The following is a 22,308-nucleotide window of genomic DNA, read 5'->3' as shown; positions in this document are numbered from 1 at the left end:
CAGTGAGTTTCTCAACTCCAGTTAAAAGCTATAATAAAATTAGATTGTCTTTTAAATATTTTCTTGGATTAAAAAAAATCATGTGTTCTAAATAATACAAAAGAGTCTCATGACTTCTGAACTTGAACAATTATTTTCAAAATAAATTTCACTGAGTTTTAAAAATTTACCCTGGGTTTTTTTTCTTTTTTCTTTTTTTTTTGCAGTACACGGGCCTCTCACTGCTGTGGCCTCTCCCGTTGCGGAGCACAGGCTCCGGACACGCAGGCTCAGTGGCCATGACTCATGGGCCCAGCCGCTCCGCGGCATGTGGATTCCTCCCGGACCGGGGCACGAACCCGTGTCCCCTGCATCAGCAGGCGGACTCTCACCCACTGTGCCACCAGGGAAGCCCTACCCTGGGTTTTAAAAATTAATTTCTTTTAAGTTTAAAGAGCCTAATCATGATATAGGTGATTTTTAATTACTTTGGATACATTTCAAGCACCACAGCAAACATTTCCTTCAATTTAGACCTGCCAATTTCCAGATGAATACACTGATCAGAAAATGGTCCATTTCTGCATGTCAGTCAAAATTTTACCACGGCTTATGCACAAAATTAAAAACTCTTAGCAGTTTTGACACTGCTGAGAGGAAACATACTCTATTTGAAAGAATACTCAAGAACGACTTTTGCCTTATGTTTGAAGAAACTTTCCACAATGTATAGATTACTAAATTTTCTTTCAGTCCTTTAAATCCAGTCTTCTAGTTTCTAATGTTGCTGCTCAAAGTTCAGTCATACTTCTCACTGTTGCTCTTTTGAAGGCAGTAGTCATTTTTGTGTGGCTACTTTTGTGATTTTTATGATTTTCTTTATTGTTAGATTTCTGAAGTTTGACTAGGATGAGCATGATGTATTTTTAATTATTTACTGTGTCTTTGTGGCTTTATGCCTTTTTTATTTTTGAAATTCTCAGACTGTATCTCTTTGAATACTGCTTCTGCATCATCCACTTTCATTTCTACTACCAGAATGAAAATTATACATCTGGTAGAACAGGTCCCCAACCTTTTTGGCACCAGGGACCAGCTGGTCTTGTGGAAGACAATTTTTCCACAGAGGGTGAGGGGTGGGGGGAATGGTTGAGGCGGTAATGTGAGCGATGGGGAGCGGCAGGTGAAGCTTCACTCACTTGCCCACCACTCACATCCCGCTGTGTGGCCTGGTTCCTAAAAGGGAGTGGGCCGGTACTGGTCCACAGCCCGGAGGTTGGGGACGCCTGTGGTAGCACTTTCCAGCACAGCCCTTATCTCTTTTAAGTTCTCTTTTGTATTTTTCTACCCTTTTGTCTCTCTATGCTTATTGTGGATATTTTCCACTAAACTGCACAGTATCTCTTCATCTGTTTCTATCTAATAAAATCTAATTAAATTCTGGATTATTAAAGTAAAACATACACCAAAGTACACAACTCTTAAGCATACAGCGTGTAGAATGATGTTGAACACCTTACTATATGCTTACTGGCCAAGCTCTGCTTCACTTGTTTACTCTCAGCCATACTTTGCCATCTGCAGAAACTTCCAGGAGAAATGCAGCTACAAATGCCAGGCTCACCATTCTGGTTTCCTTCCTCTCCCATATCTTATTATTTTACTTTCTCTAGACAGTCTTCTCTGAGAGGGAGCTTTTATCTGAATCACCTAGCCTTCAATTGCTAGATAGGTCCTATATTTAAATCTTTTATCAGTGAATCAGACAAAGAAATATGAAACATTTCATCTTCAGAAAACATAAAAGTGTGAGTGATAGCTAACAATAATTGCAGAATTAAGATCAAAAAAGACAGTTTGAGACTAGAGCAATACGAAGACATTAGCAGCAATTTTAAATCTTTTTTTTTCTTCTAAGAATTAGTAATCCCTTAGAGAATGTGATAAAAGTTGTGGACACAGAAAAATACACATGGGTACATTTGCCAAACATACATATATAATTTAATGGGCTCAAAATCTCTGGAGCTCATCCATGGGTTATATAATATTCTATAGAAGCCTTGCTCAGTTAAAGATAAAATGTAACAACTATCAAAGTAAATTCCTAATATATTCAACTACATAAGTACAGAATGGGCATTTAGTTAGTCTGAGTTTTAATCAATAGTGTGATAGGCTGCCACTGAAAAGTAATTCTATATGAGGCAAAATTAAGAAACATATTCTAGAACAATGTGGTTAATAGTCTCACTATTAGAAGTACTAAACAGTACCCTAGGGACTTCCCTGGTGGTGCAGTGAATAAGACTCCATGCTCCCAATGCAGGGGGCCTGGGTTCAGTCCTTGGTCAGGGAACTAGATCCCACATGCATGCCACAACTAAGAGTTCACATGCCACAACTAAGAAGCCCACATGCCACAATTAAGAAGACAACATGCTGCAACTAAGGAGCCGGTGCTCTGCAACTAAGGAGCCTGCCTGCCAAGACTAAGACGGTGCAACCAAATAAATAAATAAATATTTTTTAAAAAATTAAATAAAATAAACAGTACCCTAGAGTATTACACATAATTGTGGGGGCAATATTTTGTTAAGGAATACTAAAAATCTACATTACATCTACAGAAGAGAACCAGGATGGTAAAGAAGCTTGAAATCATGTTATCTGAGGAACAAATGAAGGAATAAGGGACATTTAACTTACAGAAGGAAATGTTTAGTGGATTCATAAATATGAAGAGACGTCCTAAAGAAAAACTCAATTTATTTCTTTTTCAATCAGATAGCAGAACTAAGATAAATGCCTGGATATTACAGGGAAATTAATTTTGAAACAATAGGGAAAAAAAGATTATTCAAAGATAGGGCTGAATGAAAAAGTTCCTATGGCAGTCACTGGACGTGCTAAACCACAGCTGACCAGTCACCTTCCAGAAATACTGTAGGAAATTTATGTAGGGGCATAAAATTAAATTAGGTATCACCTAAGATTTTTCTTATAAGTAGAATTCATGAGTCTATTTTTTATAAGAGGTCATTTTAAAAATTATCTTTAGAGAAGAGGGAATTGATACTGATTTTCACCTTAAATATTAACACTGTATTTCTAAGAATATTACCTCTTTTCTCAGATGAACATATATATAGGATTTAAAGCAGTATTTCTAGTCAAAATATTAACTAAGAACAATGGCATAAAGAAAGAAATCTCACTCTCAGATGCTAAGCATTACATAAAAGTTTAAAGATAAGTGAAGTAAGTCAGACAGAGAAGGACAAATATATCACTTATATGCAGAATCTAAAAAAAAAATGATACAAATGAACTTATTTACAAAACAGAAACAGACTCAGAGACTCAGGGAATTAGCTTATGATTACCAGGGGGGAATGGCAGAGGGGAGGTGTAGATTGGGAGTTTGGAATTGACATGTACACACTGCTATATTTAAAATAGATAACCAAGGACCTAAGGCAAAAAAAAAAATTTTTTTAAGTGGCCAAAAAGACTAAATAAATGAAATTTTTGGAAGCCAAGATACCTGTTTTCTCTTACTTGTTGCCTCATCTTTTCATCCTTTAGACTTTCATGTTTAAGTTTTGCCAATTCCATAGCTAATTTTTCTTCTTGTTCAAGCTGGAGCTCCCTCAATCTTTTGTTTTCTTCTGCCTAAATAAAAAAATAAATAACTTTAGTCATTTGTCCCCCAGAACCAGATTTTTTTTCATTAAGGTTGAATTTGTTTTATAGCAAAAAACTACAAGTACCTTCTGAGCAGTCAACTGTTTATGTTTTAAAATACAAAATATAATTTCAATAAATAATTTTTCTGAACATTTTATCTGGAAAATGTTCTGAACATTTTATCACGGAAAATTTCTGAACATTTTATCTGAATGTTTTTTTTTTCTGAACATTTTTTCATGGAAATTTTCAAACATCACCAAAAGTAAGAAGAATACTGAAACACTCCCTCAGGTAGCCATCACTCATCTTCAAAAATTATCAGTATTTTGCCAATCTTTTTTCTCTACTCTTCTACTCCACTCCCACTTTTTCCTATATATATATATATTTTTTACTAGAGTATTTAAAAACAAATCCTAGATATATCATTACCATGTAAATAATTCAATATTGATCTCTACCTGACAAGAATTTCTTCTTATATAACCATACAAGTAATAAACTGAAATAAATTAACAATAATTCCTTAGTAAGGTCTAATAACTTTTCCATATTTAGATTTCCCCAGCTGTCTTGAAGATCTTTTTTTTTTTGGTTTGTTCAAATCAAAATCCAAACAAGGTCCATATATTGTATCTAGTTATGATTTCTATTAAGTCTCTTTTATTTTTTAACAGTCTCCTCACAGACTACCCCCTGCCAGCACACTGATTTGTTGTGGAAATTAGGACATATGTCCCACAGAATGTCTCACATTCTGAATTCGACTGATTGCTTCACCAGGATATCTTGTTTCTCTTTTGTATTTCCTATAAAATGGTAGAAAGATCTAGAGACTTGATTAAATTCTGTATTTAGGAAAGAATATGCACATGAAAAGATGTTCAATATCATTAGACATCAGGAAATTCAAGTTAAAACTACAATTATATATCACTACATACCTACTGGAATGGCTAAAACAAAAAGTAGCAGCAAAAACAAATGCTGGTGAGAAACAGCATTATTCACTGGGTGGGAATGTAAAATGGTATAGCTACTCTGGAAAATAGATTTTACAATACAACTCAACAGTTGTACTCTTAAGCATTTCTCCCAGAGAAATGAAAATTTATGTTTATTAAAAAAACCTGTACCCAAATGTTTACAGCAGATTTATTCAAAATACCCAACTGAAAATACCCAGACATCCTTCAACAGGTGAATGGTCAAATAAACTGTGGTATATCCATACTGTGGAACACCACTCAGCAACAAAAAAGAATGAGTATTCATACAAACTACAATCTGGATGAATCTCCAGGAATTATGCTGAGTGAAAAAATCCAATCCCAAAAGGTTACATACTGTTTGATCCTATTTATATAATGTTCTTGGAACATGTTCTATTTTAAAGCTGAAACATAATTCACACAGCATAAAATTCACATTTCACAATTCACGACTCAGCAGTTTTTTAGTACATTCACAATGTTGTGCAACCAACACCACTACCTAGTTCCAGAACTTTTTTTTTTTAATAGACTACTATTTGGAGCAGTATTGGGTTCACAGCAAAACTGACAAGAACAGAGTTCCCAATAAACACTCTGCCCACACACATGCACAGCCCCTTATCAACATCCCACACCAGAGGGGACATTTGTTACAATCAGTAAACCTACACTGACACATCATTAACACCCAAAGTCCATAGTTTACCTTACTGTTCATTCTTGGTGTTATATATTCTATGGGTTTAAACAACTGTATGATGACATATATACCTACCATTACAATATCATACAGAGTAGTTTCACTGCCCTAAAAATCCTCTTTGTTCTGCTTATTCATCCCACCCTCTCCAAAACCCCTGGAAACCACTGAACTTTTCACTAACCCCATTGTTTTGCCTTTTCCAGAATGTCATATAGTTGAAATCATACATTATGTAGCTTTTCAGATTGGCTTCTTTCACTTTCATGTCTTTTCATGGCTTGATAGCTCATTTATTTTAGCACTGAATAATAATATTCTATTTTGTGGATTATTTATCCATTCACCTACTGAAGGACATCTTAGTTGCTTACAAGTTTCGGCAATTATGAATAAAGCTGCCATAAACATCCATGTGCAGTTTTGTGTGTGGATGTAAGTTTTTAACATTACAGAACATTTTTATCACCCGAAAAAGAAACCCCATACCTGTTAGCAGTCACTCACCATTCCACTTACCCCTCAACCACTAATCTACTTCCTATCTGTGTGAATCTGCCTATTCTAGATATTTCATTGAAAAGAAATCATACAATATGTGGCCTTTTTGTGTTTGGCTTCTTTCATTTAGCATAATGCTTTCAACGTTCACCTATGTCGCAGTACATATCAGTAATGCATACCTTTTTATGGCTGCATAATATACAATTGTACAGATATAACATATTTTGCTTATCCATTCACAAGCTGATGGGCATTTGGGTTGTTTCCACTTATCTGGCTATCATGATTAATGCTGCTATGAACATTTGTGTAAAAGTTTTTGTGTGGACATAGATTTTCAATTATCTTGGTCATATGCTTAGGAGTGTAACTGCTATGTAATATAGTAACTATGCTTAACTTTTTGAGGAACTACCAAACAGTTCTGTACAGCCACTACACCATTTTACATTTCCAGCAGCAATGTACAAGGGTTCCAACACTTATTTTCCTTTTTTTTTTCCTCCAACTGCAGCAGTCCTCGTGGGTCTGAAGTGGTTATCTCACTGTGGTTTTGATTTGCATCTCCCTAATGATTAATGATGTTGAGCATTGCTTTTTGGGCTTATTGCCCACTTGTATATCTTCTTGGGAGAAATGGCTATTGAAATCCTTTGCTCATTTTACTGATGAGTTGTACATGTAATGTTCTTTAAGTGACAAAATTATAGAAATGGAGAACATATTAGTGATTTCTACAGTTAAGGATGAGGTAGGGATAGACAAGAAAGAGAAGGGTATGTACATAAAAGGACAAAACGTGGGATCCTTGTGCTCATGGAACTCCTCTGGATCTTGGCTATGGTATTATATATACAAAGCTACACGTGTTATAAACTGTATAGAACTAAACACACACACACACACACACACACACACACACACAAATAAAACTGAGGAAATCTGAACAAGACTGGTGAATTGCATCACTGTTGATATCTTGTTTGTGATATTGTACTATACTTTTGCAAGATGTACCATTGGGAGAAATTGGGTACAGGATATATAGGAACTTTATGTATTTTTCTTACAACTTCATATGAATCTATAATTATCTCAATAAAAATTTCAATGAACAAAAAGCAACAGCAAGTACTGCTGTGGACACAAAGCCATTGGAATTCTTATACATTACTTGAGGAAATGCAAAGTAGTGCAGTAACTCTGGAAAATGATTTGGCAGTTTCTTATAAAATGAAACTTACACATACCATATGACCCAACCATCCTACTATCAGATATCTATCCAAGAGAAATGAAAATTTATGTTCATAAAAAAGTTTGTATTCAGTTTTATTCACATTTGCCCAAAACTGTAAACAACTCAAATTTACTTCATACTGTGAATGGATAAACAAACTGTGGTACCTCCATATAATAGAATACTACTATACCATTCAGCAATTAAAATGAATGATTCATGCAACAACACAAAATCTTAAATTTGTTTTGCTAAGTGAAAGAAGTAGACCCAAAAGGTGACATATTACATAATTCCATTTATATGATACTATGGAAAAGATAAACCTATTGGACAAAAAAGAAATCAATTGTTTCCAGGAATTGGGGGGTGGTGTGAGTGGTTGACTATAAAGGGGAAGCATGAGGGGACTTTTGGTGTGATGGATTGCTTTGTATGACATTGTGATGGTGGAAACAGTAATCTGCATTTGCTAAAATCCATAGAACTGTACATAACAAAGAACGAATTTTATAATATGTAAATTTTAAATGAAATCAACTAGTACATCCATGCTGTGTACTACTACTTAATAATAAAAAGGAATCAACTGTTGACACATCCAACAACATGGATGAATCTCAAGAGCATTATGTGGAGTGAAAAAAGCCTATTCTAAAGGTTACAGACAAGGTTATACTGTAGATAATGAGAGCCAGCTTTCTTTTTGTTGGGAGAATGCAATTACAAATAAGGAAAGGAGAAAGACTAAAATGACCCCTGTGGTGGCAGATTGGAGTCAGCAGTACCAACTCAGGCTCATGGGTTTTTTTATTAATAAATACATGCAGATAGACACACAAATGTAAACACAGATGTGTGTGTATGGTTATTTTCTAGTTTGTTTTCTAGTTCTTTCCACCTAGAGGGAGTAGAGCAGTAAAACCCCAGTAATAATGAACACGTCCATCATTCAGACCTTGGTTTCTAAATACCATTTTCCAATAAAAGGAACCAAGTCTTCTTAGAGAACTGGTTGATTCCAAGGCAAGGGAAGAATAAGCTGAGCCTGGAACATCTTGTGGTACCAGAAAGCAAGTAAACTGCATGTGTAGAGAGGGTCACGTGGCAGGGAATGTCAGCAACCTCTGGGAGATGAAAACTTCAGGCTTACAACTACAAGAACATGAACTCTGCTGACAACTTAAACGGGCCAAGAAGAGGCCCCAAGATCCAGATGAGAATGCATCCCAGGCAACACCTTGATTTCAGCCTTGTGAGACCAAGCAGACAATCCAGCTACACCATGCCTGGACTTCTGACCTACAGAAATTGTGAGGTAATAAATGGATATTGTTTTAAGCCACTAAGTTTGTGGAAGTTTGTTACACAGCAACAGAAAACTAATATAACAAATGAACTATAGTCTTCAAAATTGTCAAGCTCATGAAAGAAAAAAAAAGGGAGGAACTCACAGAATGGAGGAGACTTAGAGGAGACTAAGGACACCTGACAACTAAATGCAATTTGTGATACTGGAACAACAACAACAACAACAAAAAGGTGTTAGTGGAAAAACTGATGAAATCTGAATAAATCTCACAGTTTAGTTAATAGTATTGTGGCAAGGCTAATTTCTTCATTTTGATAATTATTCTATGATTATCTTAGCAGTGACATAAAGGGAAGTCAGGTCAAGGGTATTATTTTTGCAACTATTCTGTAAAACTAAACTTATCTCAAAAAGTTAAAAATATGCATATGCCCAAGTTCTATCTGCTGAAAAGACCTGGAACCAATATAATAAGCATATCTAACACCCAAGAGTAATAAGCATACCTAAAACCAAAATTGTCTCCACTAAATGATAATAGAACTCCTTGGTACAATGGCCAATACCAGGTATGAAGCAAGAAATTTACAAGATGAACCTTGTATTAGGGTTTTCGAGAGAAACAGAAACAATATAATAAGGAATCAGCTCAAGCAATTATGGAAGCAGGCAAGTCCCAAGATCTGCAGGGTGAGTTGGAAAGCTGGAGACAGAAGCCAGCCAATAGTTTAGTTCCAGTCTAAGGTCAAAGGCCTGAGAGCCACTGGTGTAGTTCCCGCCTGAAGGCTGGCAGGCTTGAGACTCAGTAAGAATTGTTTCAGTTCAAAATCTGCTTTACTCGGGCTTCCCTGGTGGCGCAGTGGTTGAGAGTCCGCCTGCCGATGCAGGGGACACAGGTTCATGCCCCAGTCCGGGAGGGTCCCACATGCTGCGGAGCGGCTGGGCCCGTGAGCCATGGCCGCTGAGCCTGCGCATCTGGAGCCTGTGCTCCGCAACGGGAGAGGCCACAACAGTGAGAGCCCCGCATACAGAAAAAAAAAAAAAATCTGCTTTACTCAGTCTATTAATTTAAATGCTAATCTCATCCAAAAACACCCAAAATAATGGCTGACCAAATATCTGGGCACCCCCCAGCCCAGTCAAGCTGGCACGTAAAATTAACCATCCCTAGCCTGTAACACTGTATTCTGACAAAAAGCAAGAAAGCTACCACAAATAAAGGGAGTCTTGTCAAAAGGACACAGAAGCAATAAAAGGGCATCCACTGGCCAAATGTAGGACAATCTGAGCATGAAAAAGAATAATAAATACAATTAATTCAAGTATATAAAGGCCCATGACTCCAAAAAAAAAATTTTTTTTAAGGGAAAAAGTCCAAAGCTCAAGAAAATAAAATTTTAAAAAGCAACATAGGCATACACCAATGGAAGTGACTAGGGCACCAGTTCTTACTCTGAAAATTATTTATCTCCCTTTCCAGTAAAAACTATATCTCAGGGTACCAAATTACGCTAGTTGATGAGGGAAAGTTCTTTACAGAGGAATTGCAGCTAATTAAATGTGAAAGGAACAACAAAATTAGAAAATCAGTGTTTTGCAACCCCTAATAATGAAAAAGATTTATTGGTGAAACCAAAGATTAAAGTTTGATGGGGATCTTTACAATGGAGGAACCAGGCTGTCTCATTAAACCCACTAATCAACATTAGCATCAACATCAGCACCAGTATGTGCCTGCTGGTGGGATAAGATAACAAGGATAGCACTGCCATGGAGTCACAGCCAAAAGAGTTGTACCTAAATCTAATCCTGCCCTTAGGGCTAACTTCCATTTAGAGGAAATATAAGAGATAGCGGAACAAAGTAAAGGAACCACTGAGGAAGCAAATAGATAAATTCAGAAAGTGGGATATCCTATTAAACAACTGGCCTAGCTTCTTTAACAAGTTAAAAACATGAAGTTAACAAAAAAAGCACAGGGAAGGGTTGTTTTAGATTAAAAGGGACCTGACATAACCAAATACACTGGATAAACCTTGTTTGGATCTGATTAAAACAAACCAACTCTAAAAGCAGTCTTCTGACACAATCATAGAAATTTGATTATGGAATGGTATTAAATGATACCTTGAATTTATTGATAATTCTATCAGGTAAGATAATGGCACTATGCTGCTGCTATATAAAAATAAATCCATATTTTGTAAGATGTATACTGAAGTATACGAGAGAGTTGATATGATATCTGGGATTTTCTTTAAAATTAAAGAAAAATAAGAATAAAAAGAATAGGCAAAAAAATCTAATCCCCAAGGATCTTCTTGCTCAGGGTTAGAAAGTCATGTCTAAGCTTCTGGAATTTGAAACTCAGAAGGATGAATACCACTTTTAAAACTTGGTTTTGCCATTCCCCACAATATATTACAAAATGTTGAACATATAGCAGACACTCAAAAAATACTGAAATATCAGAACATCTTTTTCACATTTATGAGAACTCATTTCTTTTCTCGGTGGTTTCCCTTTTTCTACCTCCCTCATCCCTTAAAATATGCACTGAAAAACTGTCTCCACACTTTAGTAGTTACATACCTACGTATTATACCTGAATTTTTCAAGGCAGTATTTCAAAAATCAAAAATACAAGTAAATTCATAGCTAATAAATAAGTGTTCATTTTCTACCGCTTAATGTACATGTTTAATCTCAATAAATTCAAAAAAGGTATTCTTAAATTTTTGTCTTTAGAATTTTAGGGAAAGCAACAGAATTATACTTATGTGAACAAAACTGTGGAAGTTAGTAATTATGAATTTCATATTTATGAAAAAAAAAACCTGAGTGCTTACTCTTCCAGGCACTATTCTAAGGGCTTTGCCTGTATTAACTGATTAATTACTAAAACAATCCTATGAAGTAGGTACTATTATTCTTCTCACTTTCTAGATGGGACAGAGAAAGTAAAAGCAAACTACCCAAGGTTCCACAGCTAACATATAGTAGTACTAGGACTCAAAGATACACAGTCCAGCTCCAAAACCCCAGCTCTTTCCCACTATACTGGGCTGACTCACTGGGAGGCATCCTTTGCCTGATACTTAGTCTCTCTACTCAATTCCAGTTGGCTTTCATTGTTTCCAAAGAGAAAATGAAGGAAAAAAATGATGTAAAAATGAATAGTAAAACTTACCTTTTGAATGGCCTCTTCCATATCCAACTCAAATTGTTCATTCTGTAATAATCGGAGGAACCTTTTGCGCTCAGCCCGGTCATCATTCTCATTCTGCACCATTTGGTCCCTGATTTGATTCTGCAGCCTTTGTAGTGCCTCGACATGCACTTGTTTGCAATAGTTTACATCTACTAATTTCTGATGCCTTTCACTAGAGCTCAGAGTTCTACTTCTGGAAGCCTAAAATGGGGGGGGGGAGGGGGAAAGCATACTTTAGTGCTCCAGGATCTAATTTTTTTTAATATATTGATGTAGCCCCAGAAACAAATGAAATGAAGATAGTTAACAGTAAAAAACGAAAGGCTTTTGGCTTCCTTCCTAAATTCAAAGAAATATATCATAATAAAAAAGCAAATGTGGTAGGTAACTACATGATATATCAATGAAGCAGGTACTATTAGTGTTCCCCATCTTATATATGAGGCATGAAAATTAAAGCAACTTGACCCAAGTTTCCTCAGCTAATAAACAGCCATACTAGAATTCAAAGACGTGCAGCTGAGCTCTATAGACCCAGCTCTTTACCACTACGGAGGGAATTCCTACTCATTCCACCCTCTACCCCTTCCCATTTGGCTGTAAAGTGAGGTTCAAAAGCTGGTCATGTCAACCTGGAAGAAATGGACAAATTCTTAGAAAAGCACAACCTTTCCAGACTGAACCAGGAAGAAATAGAAAATATAAACAGACCAGTCACAAGCACTGAAATTGAAACTGTGATTAAAAATCTTCCAACAAACAAAAGCCCAGGACCAGATGGCATCACAGGTGAATTCTATTAAACATTTAGAGAAGAGCCAACACCTATCCTTCTCAAACTCTTCCAAAATATAGCAGAGGGAGGAACACTCCCAAACTCATTCTAGGAGGCCACCATCACACTGATACCAAAACCAGACAAAGATGTCACAAGGAAAGAAAACTACAGGCCAATATCACTGATGAACAGAGATGCAAAAAACCTCCACAAAATACTAGCAAACAGAATCCAACAGCACATTAAAAGGATCATACACCATGATCAAGTGGGGTTTATTCCAGGAGTGCAAGGATTCTTCAATATACGCAAATCAATCAATGTGATAAACCATTTTAACAAATTGAAGGATAAAAACCATATGGTAATCTCAATAGATGCAGAAAAATCTTTCGACAAAATTCAACACCCATTTATGATAAAAACCCTCCAGAAAGTAGGCATAGAGGGAACTTACCTCAACATAATAAAGAACATATATGACAAACCCACAGCCAGCATCATTCCCAATAGTGAAAAACTGAAAACATTTCCACTAAAATCAGGAACAAGACAAGGTTGCCCACTCTCACTGCTATTATTCAACATAATTTTGGAAGTTTTAGCCACACCAATCAGAGAAGAAAAAGAAATAAAAGGAATACAAATCAGAAAAGAAGCAAAACTGTCACTGTTTGCAGATGACATGATACTATACATAGAGAATCCTAAAGATGCTACCAGAAAACTAGTAGAGCTAATCAATGAATTTGGTAAAGGAGCAGGATACAAAATTAATGCACAGAAATCTCTTGCATTCCTATACACTAATGATGAAAAATCTGAAAGAGAAATTAAGGAAACACTCCCATTTACCACTGCAACAAAACAAATAAAATACCTAGGAATAAACCTACCTAAGAAGACAAAAGACCTGTATGCAGCAAACTGTAAGACACTGATGAAAGAAACTAAAGATAATACAAACAGATGGAGAGATATACCATGTTCTTGGATTGGAAGAATCAATAATGTGAAAATGACTATATTATCCAAAGCAATACACAGATTCAATGCAATCCCTATCAAATTACCAATGGCATTTTTTACAGAACTAGAACAAAAAATCTTAAAATTTGTTTGGAGACACAAAAGACCCCGAATAGCCAAAGCAATCTTGAGAAAGAAAAACGGAGCTGGAGGAATCAGACTCCCTGACTTCAGACTATACCACGAAGCTACAGTAATCGAGACAATATGATACTGGCAGAAAAACAAAAATATAGATCAATGGAACAGGATAGAAAGCCCAGAGATAAACCCACGCACCTTTGGTCAACTAATCTATGACAAAGGAGGCAAGGATATACAACGGAGAAAAGACAGCCTCTTCAATAAGTGGTGCTGCAAAAACTAGACAGCTACATGTAGAAGGATGAAATTAGAACACTCCCTAACACCATACACAAAAATAAACTCAAAATGGATTAAAGACCTAAATGTTTAAGACTGGACACTATAAAACTCTTAGAGGAAAACATAGGAAGAACACTCTTTGACATAAATCACAGCAATATCTTTTTTGACTCACCTCCTAGAGTAATGGAAACAAAAACAAAAATAAACAAATGAAACCTAATGAAACTTAAAAGCTTTTGCAAAGGAAAGGAAACTACAAACAAAACGAAAAGACAACCCTCAGAATGGGAGAAAATGTTTGCAAACGAATCAACAGACAAAGGATTAATCTCCAAAATATATAAACAGCTCATGCAGCTCAATATGAAAAAAACAAACAACCCAAACCAAAAACGGGCAGAAGACCTAAATAGACATTTCTCCAAAGAAGATATACAGATTGCCAACAAACACATGAAAGGATGCTCAACATCACTAATCATTAGAGAAATGGAGATCAAAACCACAATGAGGTATCACCTCACACCAGTCAGAATGGCCATCATCAAAAAATCTACAAACAATAGATCCTGGAGAGGGTGTGGAGAAAAGGGAACCCTCTTGCACTGTTGGTGGGAATGTAAATTGATACAACCACTATGGAGAACAGTATGGAGGTTCCTTAAAAAAACTAAAAATAGAACTACCATAGGACCCAGCAATCCCACTACTGGGCATATACCCTGAGAAAACCATAATTCAAAAAGAGTTCATGTACCACAATGTTCATAGCAGCACTATTTACAATAGCCAGGACATGGAAGCAACCTAAGTGTCCATCGACAGATGAATCGATAAAGAAGATGTGGCACATATATACAATTGAATATTACTCTGCCATTAAAAGAAATGAAATTAAGTTATTTGTAGTGAGGAGGTTGAACCTAGAGTCTGTCATACGGAGTGAAGTAAGTCAGAAAGAGAAAGACAAATACCATATGCTAACACATATATATGGAATCTTAAAAAAAAAATGGTTCTGAAGAACCTAGGGGCAGGACAGGAATGAAGATGCAGACGTAGAGAATGGACTTGAGGACACGGGGAGGGGGAAGGGTAAGCTGGGACGAAATGAGAGAGTGGCATGGACTTATATACGCTACCAAAAGTAAAACAGATGGCCAGTGGGAAGCAGCCGCATAGCACAGGGAGATCAGCTCAGTGCTTTGTGACCACCTGGAGGGGTGGGATAGGGAGGGTGGGAGGGAGATGCAAGAGGGAGGGGATATGGGGATATATGTATACACAGCTGATTCACTTTGTTATACAGCAGAAACTAACACAACACTGTAAAGCAATTATACTCCAATAAAGATGTTTTTAAAAAGGTCACGTTTTTCCAATATACATTTAATAGGTCAACCCGCTGCTATTTATTCATTCGCTCTCTCCTGGACCTTCATTTCCACTCATTTGTTCAGCGGTTCTTAAACATTTCCCAAATTTCCACTTGTGTGGGAAGTAAGATTTTTACCGGTCAGATTAAATATACTGTGGAGAAATGCGAAAAAAGGCTGGAAGCCACCAGGAGCGTCCCTTAAATAACAGCACCTGAGGTCTCTGAAAAAAATACGAGTTTCCCACTTTATTCTCAGATTGGGCACTTCAAATCCTTTTTTAGAAGCAGGCTGGCTCTGAACTAGAATTAAATCAATAGACAACCAAGTAGTCCCTTAAATAATAGCACCTGAGGTCTCTGAAAGCAAATACGAGTTTCCCACTTTATTCTCAGATTGGGCACTTCAAATCCATTTTTAGAAGCAGGCTGGCTCTGAACTAGAATTAAATCAATAGACAACCAACTAGTTTTGAGACCCCCCGACAGGCTCACCATCTCGGCCGACGAAACTCCCCCTCGCTCGCTCTGGCGGCCACCAACTCAGGCGGTTTACCAAGACGCCAACAGAGCTCTCCGGTTTTGATACGGTTTCCCGGCAACTGCCGGCGCAGCGCGCCAGCCACCCGCGAAGGCCGCCGTCTCCCATTGGGCGCAGCCCTATCCAATGAGCGCTGAGCTTCTTGGGAGGCTTGGCAGGGCGGCTACTTCCGTAAGTTTTTTTTGTTTGTTTTTGTTTTTCCATAAATTTTAAGGAGGTGGGGTGGGGAAGTATAAATGTGTCCTGAGGCAGGCCCTTTGCAGTCTGTTAGGAGCCAAGATTTCCCTCAAGCCACTATCTGTCGGTTTGCTGGAGTTGGGAGCCAAGTTGAGGTGTGGAAACTGTTTACAGAGAAATACGGCAAACTCCTAAGACATGAGGCCAAAGTCACTTTCCGTGCACAGTACTTACTGCACCGTCAATGCATGTTCTGCAGGGTTGATGACGGCATTCGTTTCAGCAGTGGGAGGCGCGGTCACGGTCTCCCTAGCTGAGTAACTGTGCACTGTGGGGGACCCAAAGAAGCTATTGGTAAATTGAGGGAATAAAATATATGGGCCACATGGATCTTATTCTATGTAATACAAGGTCCAGGTACCAATGAGAGAGCAGACAGATGATGGCAGGATTTTGGTTAGGTTTATTTTATTGGCAAGTTACACACTGAAGTCCATTTTAAATGGAAGAACTTAAGAACAGGAATGGGTCAGAGAAATTAGTCAAATATATTGATTTTAGAGATGACATATTTAGAGAACTCTTGTCCAAACTAAAAAAAAAAAAAAATTGTTAAGGTAGTTAGCATGTGAACTTGGCTTAGTTGGGGCTAATTTGAAGTCCATCTTTTGTAGCAATATGTCTGCTTAAAGATTAATTAAAAATAGGACTTATGGTTTCAGCTTCAAAATATAAAAAACTTGGAAGTTATCACTTCCCCCCTTACTACCAGATAAAGCTGGATAAACTCGAAACTAATGACTTTTCTTGCATTCATCATAAAACTGAGGTCACAGGGCAACCCATCACCCTGAAATGTGGGGAGAGGTAAATCCAGAGAGTCACAGTCAAAACCTCCTTACATGGAGCAGAAGCCCCTGAAGCCATGAATTAGGAATAATTAAATGGTAATTTTGATGGATTGCTGGAGACTGAGTATGGACTAGAATCAGTGAAACTAGTGGGGGCTGCCATGTTAGGGAGGCCTCCACACTTCTCTGGGTTTTGTCTCCAGGAATCTCACCAGGTTCTCACAATGAAGAACCGAAAAAGATCGCCCATGGTCATGGCAGGAGGCTGAGAAGAAGAATCATTGTGAAATATGTCCAGAGCCTTCTCCACAATAAAGGCCTTCTCCACAATAAAGGCCTACTTTACAGAGGAAAAGATTTTACCAGAGCCTTCTTCTAGCTGGGGCAAGGACATTTCTCTGCCTCCAGCCTTTCTGTCTCACCTAAGTGGACAAAGGGGATCTAAGAAATATGCGTGAAGGTCCCAGCCCAGGGACACAGCTCTACCAAAAGACTTAACCATAAAATGCTTCCCCTTTCCCACACTTTATCACCACACCAACAATGCTCCAGTGTAATAATAGTTGATTACAGCTGGAAGTCCTTCAAAACACACTCTAACAAGGAATTCTTAGGGAATCCAAAGACAACAGGAGATAAAAACAAAAACAGAGGAATCTGAAGCCTCTAGAACCTACAGCTACAGCAAACATTAAACACAGCTTAACTCCTAGCCATATAATAAAAAAAAAACCTCACACTAAAGCCCTGTTTACCTCAGTTCCCGTTACCCAATATACCGTGTCCACCTTTCAACAACAAATTACAAGGCTAAAGGCAGATTGTTAAGAGGCAAGGGAAAGCACAGTCTGAAAAGCAAAGTAAGCATCAGAACTAGACTCAGCTCTCACACATGTGGAATCAAACAGGAATTTAAAATAACTATGATTAATATACTAAGGCATCTGACAGACAATGTGGACCACATACAAGAACAAAAGAGTAATTTAAGCAGAGACATGGAAATGGAAGAATCCAAAGGAAATTCTAGAAATCAAAAACACTGTAACAAATGAGAAATGCCTTTAATAGGATATCAGAAGACTGGACACCACTGAAGAGAGAATCAGTGAGCTTGAAGATATGTCAATAAAAACCTCCCAAACTGAAATGCAAAGAGAATAATAGCAAATAGATAACCCTAATGGGCTTTTAGACCTCACCTTAGACTCAAATTGCTTTCTAACATCAGAAGGGACTTGTGCAAGTGTATGCGTGTGTGTGTATAGGGAGAATATTGTCAATGTTTCTGTCTTTTGGGAGTCTTATAAACCCAGTTACTACAAAAGTAAAATTGACAACAGGGTGTGTACAGTACAAAGCACTTTGAAACCAGGATGTAACTATTATTTGCATTTAATCCCCTGTTAGTCTAGCAACTTCCAAAAGAACTCTCCGAAAATCATGGCTTATGTATAGCTTCTCTTAAAGTAGCCTCTAATTACACCTTGTTGACTGGGCTGTCAGCAGAAATTTTGTTTGTTTGTTTGTTTGCGGTACACGGGCCTCTCACTATTGTGGCCTCTCCCATTGCGGAGCACAGGCTCCGGACGCGCAGGCTCCGGACGCGCAGGCTCAGCGGCCATGGCTCACGGGCCCAGCCGCTCCGCGGCATGTGGGATCTTCCCAGACCAGGGCACGAACCCATGTCCCCTGCATTGGCAGGCAGGCTCTCAACCACTGCGCCACCAGGGAAGCCCTGTTGTTGTTGTTTTGAACACTAATGTATCCCAAGCATTTAAAATAGTGCTTGGAATATAGTAAGTGATAAATAAATATTTGTTAAATGAACAAATGATTGAAATTATATTACTGTTATGCACACAAGAGAAAGCCCTACCAGAAATAACTTTGAAGAAATATTGTTCTTCATCAGTTAGAGTTTTATTAATTTTATTTATGTTTTCAAAGAGCAAACTTTTGGTTTTATTAATTTTTTTTCTATTGTTTTTTTTATTTACAAGTCCATTGTTTTCTGCTCTTACCATCATATTTTCTTCTGTGTTTGCTTTGGGTTTAATTTGCTCTTCTTTTTATAGTTTCATAAGGTGAAAGCTTAAATCTTTAACACCATTCTTCTTTTCAAATATAAATGTATAATTATATTTCCCTCTGAGCCCTGCTTTAGCTGCCTCCCACAGATTATGATATGTTCTGCATTCTCATTTGTTCAATTCAGAATATTCAGAGACTTCGTCTTTGACCCATGAATTATTTAGAGGCGTTTTGTTAACTTTCCAAACATTTCAGATTGTCCAGGTGTCTTTTTGTTATTGATTTCTAGTTTAATTCCATTATGGTCAGAGAACACACTCTGTATGATTTCAAATCTTTTAAATTGAGGTTTGTTTTATTGTTCAGAATACTGTCTGTTCTGGTGAATGTTTCATGTGTCCTTGAAAAGAATGTGTATTCTGATGTTTTGGGTGAGATGTTCAATAAGGTCAAGTTGATTGAGAATGCTGTTCAGGTATTCTATATTGTTACTGTATTTCTATCGATTTGCTTTATTAATTACTGAGAGGAGTGTTGAGGTCATCAAGAATAACTGTGGATTTGCTTATTTCTCTTTTCAGCTCTTTTTTTGCTGCATGTGTTTTAAAGTTCTATTGTTAGAGGTATACACCTTTAAGATTATTATGTCCTAAAAGTATTTTGACATTAACATTCTGAAATGACCCTCTTTTTCCCTGGTGATAGTGTTTGTTCTGAAGTCTTTTTGATATTAATGTAGGCAGTCCAGATTTTATTTAGTGTTTACATAATATGTCTTTCTCCTTGCTTTTACTTTTAATGTGTCTTTATATTTAAAATGGCTTTCCTGTAGATAGTGTATAGTTGGGTGTTGCTTTGTTATTCAATCTGACAATCACCATCCTTTAATTGGTGTGTTTATGCCATTTATATCTACATATCATTATGGATATTATGCATGGATTGATATCTACAATTTTGCAAATTTTAAAATATTTGTTGCATCTGTTATTGATTCATTTTCTCTTCTTTTTCTTGCTTCTTTTTGATTAATTTTTGTAGTTCCATTTTATTTTCATTATCAGCTTATTATTTATACCTCTTTATTTTTTAGTGATTGCCCTAAGATTTACTATATATATGTGTGTGTGTGTGTGTATACAGTTTACAACAGTTTAATTTCAATTCCTGCATCCCATCTTTTGTGCTATTGTTATCATACATTTTATTTACATATATAAATCCACAATACATAGGTTTCCACATATATTAGGTGATTTGATAGTGTCATGAAGTTCTCAAATGCTCTGCTTTTTCCTCCTCCAATCTTTCTATATTTGTGTTTCACTTTAGGTAGTTTTTATTGCCATATCTTCAAATTTTCTGACTCTTTCCTCAGCTATGTCAAGTCTTCTGATGAGCCTGTCAAAGGCATTCTTCATGTTCATTACTATTTTGTTTTTATCTAATATTTCCATTATCTCTTTCTTATACTTTCTACCTTCTCAGCTAAAAATACCCATCTTTTCACATATATTGTCTGTCTTTTCCATTAGAGACTTGAGTATATTAATTATAGTATTTAAATTTTTCTGATAGTTTCACCATCTGGGTCATATGAGTTTTGTTCTGTTGACTGCTTCACCTTTGTACACTTTTTACAGTGTTTTCTCTTGGTTTTGTGTGTGTGTCTCATACTTTTTGATTGAATGCCAGACATCATGTGTAAGACAGCAGAGACCGAGATAAGTCATTTCTATGCCTGGCAATAGCACACCTATTCTCCTACAGTGAATGTAGGAGGTTGACTCTGTATAGTCAGAAGCTGAGCTGGATTTGAACTTTGTGTTGCTTCGGTTATCTTCAGTGCACCACTGTCTTCAAATTTCTCCCGTGTTATCTTGTGCTTATGTTGGGGGTTGGTCTTCCAGATTGCTTCTCTCAACATTCCTGACTCACCCTTACCTTTAGGCCTTCCCTGTATTCCTGCATGTCAGAGGTTCTCTCCATACTCGTCTCCTCCCGAGCAGATTGCTCTTCTTTGTTGCTCCTGTTTACTAGCCAGGAGGTGGGAGGAAAGGGGTTCTCTGTTATCCTGGTCCAGTCTCAGCATTTTAGACAGGTCTTGGCACACTAGGTCTCTGGTGTCTCATACTGGAAAAACTTTCCTTAATGATAAGAATTCACTGTTTTCTTTTGGCCTTTAAAGAAAGCCTAAAACCATCAACCTGACCTGTAAAGGCTTATATATCTAGCCCTTCAGGTTTCTTCTTCAAACTTTGGCCAAAATGGACTTCTCTGAGCTTTCTCTTGTCAGAGGGCCTTTGTATGTGTGGGTTTCTGTCCTTAATAAGAGTATGTGATGACAAAGTCCACCAGCTGCCTTGCCGATGAGATAACACATGCTCTGGATGGCAGAGCAGAAAAAGAGAAGGAGCCTTGCTTCTTTATGACCACAGAGCTACCACACCAGCCCTGGGCTACCTAAGTCACGACCTCATGCTATCTGACAGAAAAGTAAACTAATTTGTCTAAGCCTCTGTGTCCTCTTCTCCACCCGGGATTCTATTACAGTTATCCAAATGCAATTCCTAACTGATACAACCACTATCTCTGTTTAATTTCATGGGTGAAAATGATTAAGAAAAACAAAACTTTTTGCAGCATTAATTGCCGTTTTAAATCAAAATCAGTGTTTGATTTTAAAGATTATTAGTAGTTAGAGTGGAAAACCTCTAATTTCCTTTCTCACATTTTCCTCTCTCCCTTCTTTATTTTCTAGAAGCTACTACCCAGTTTCCTTCCTTTAATCCCTGTGATCTCAGTCTTGACTACAATTTTTAATTCTTGGTTTTGTTCTCCAAAATATCCATGCAACATATTTGTCTAGTAATTCGATAACCCAGAGTCATGTCATTGCTATCTAAAAATTGGCACTTGCCATCTGCCTTTACAAGGATTAAGTCACTAGCCACTGCAGTAACTGACCTTCAATACACCCTGAAAGGAGTTCAGGGTGGAGATCAGGAATGAGGCACTCTGTGCTCTGGGAACAACTAGCAGAACAGGCCTTCAGATAGTTAGAAACTTTCAGGAGAAGATTTTATGAGCCCAAATACTTGCATCTTCTCATATGCAGTAAGACACTAAAATCATTAACAGAAACATCTGCTCCTCATGACTAGCAGCAACCTTCATGAGCCTAGCAGTCAAGTTTACTTTTTACAAAAAAAAAGTAAACTTGACTGCATGTATCCACCTCCACTAAAATCACCTATAATACTGACCTTCCCCCCTACCTCTTCAGAGAAGTTCCTCAGAGCTATTTGGGATGCTGTCTCCCAGGCTATAGCCCTCATTTTGCCCCAAATAAAACTTAACTCATAGGTCTTACATTGTGCTTTTTCAGTTGACATCATTTACAAATTGGATAAAAATGCCTTTCATATTTTCAAATACTTCATAGATAAAAATGCTGAGTAAGACTGGGAGAACACAGAGCCCTGATACGCACTACTAGAGTATCTCTCCAGGTGGACCT

At 37.2% G+C, this 22,308-nt stretch overlaps 1 protein-coding gene across 1 annotated transcript in view; it reads right to left on the bottom strand.

Annotated features, from left to right (window-relative positions):
• MNS1 (meiosis specific nuclear structural 1) overlaps nt 1–15,712 on the bottom strand; it is a 54,139-nt gene extending 38,427 nt beyond the window's left edge. The window contains exons 1-3 of the mRNA XM_079912286.1: nt 15,681–15,712; nt 11,614–11,835; nt 3,527–3,654 (exon numbers count right to left, since the gene is read on the bottom strand). Coding sequence (XP_079768412.1) covers nt 3,527–3,654; nt 11,614–11,835; nt 15,681–15,683 — 353 coding nt within the window. The 5' untranslated portion in view covers nt 15,684–15,712. The remainder of the gene's footprint in view (nt 1–3,526; nt 3,655–11,613; nt 11,836–15,680) is intronic.
• Nucleotides 15,713–22,308: the final 6,596 nt, after the last annotated feature.

The sequence above is a fragment of the Stenella coeruleoalba genome, assembly GCF_951394435.1.
Source record: "Stenella coeruleoalba genome assembly, chromosome: 2".
Classification (NCBI taxonomy): domain Eukaryota; kingdom Metazoa; phylum Chordata; class Mammalia; order Artiodactyla; family Delphinidae; genus Stenella; species Stenella coeruleoalba.
This window is presented reverse-complemented; position numbering and strand designations above follow the sequence as displayed.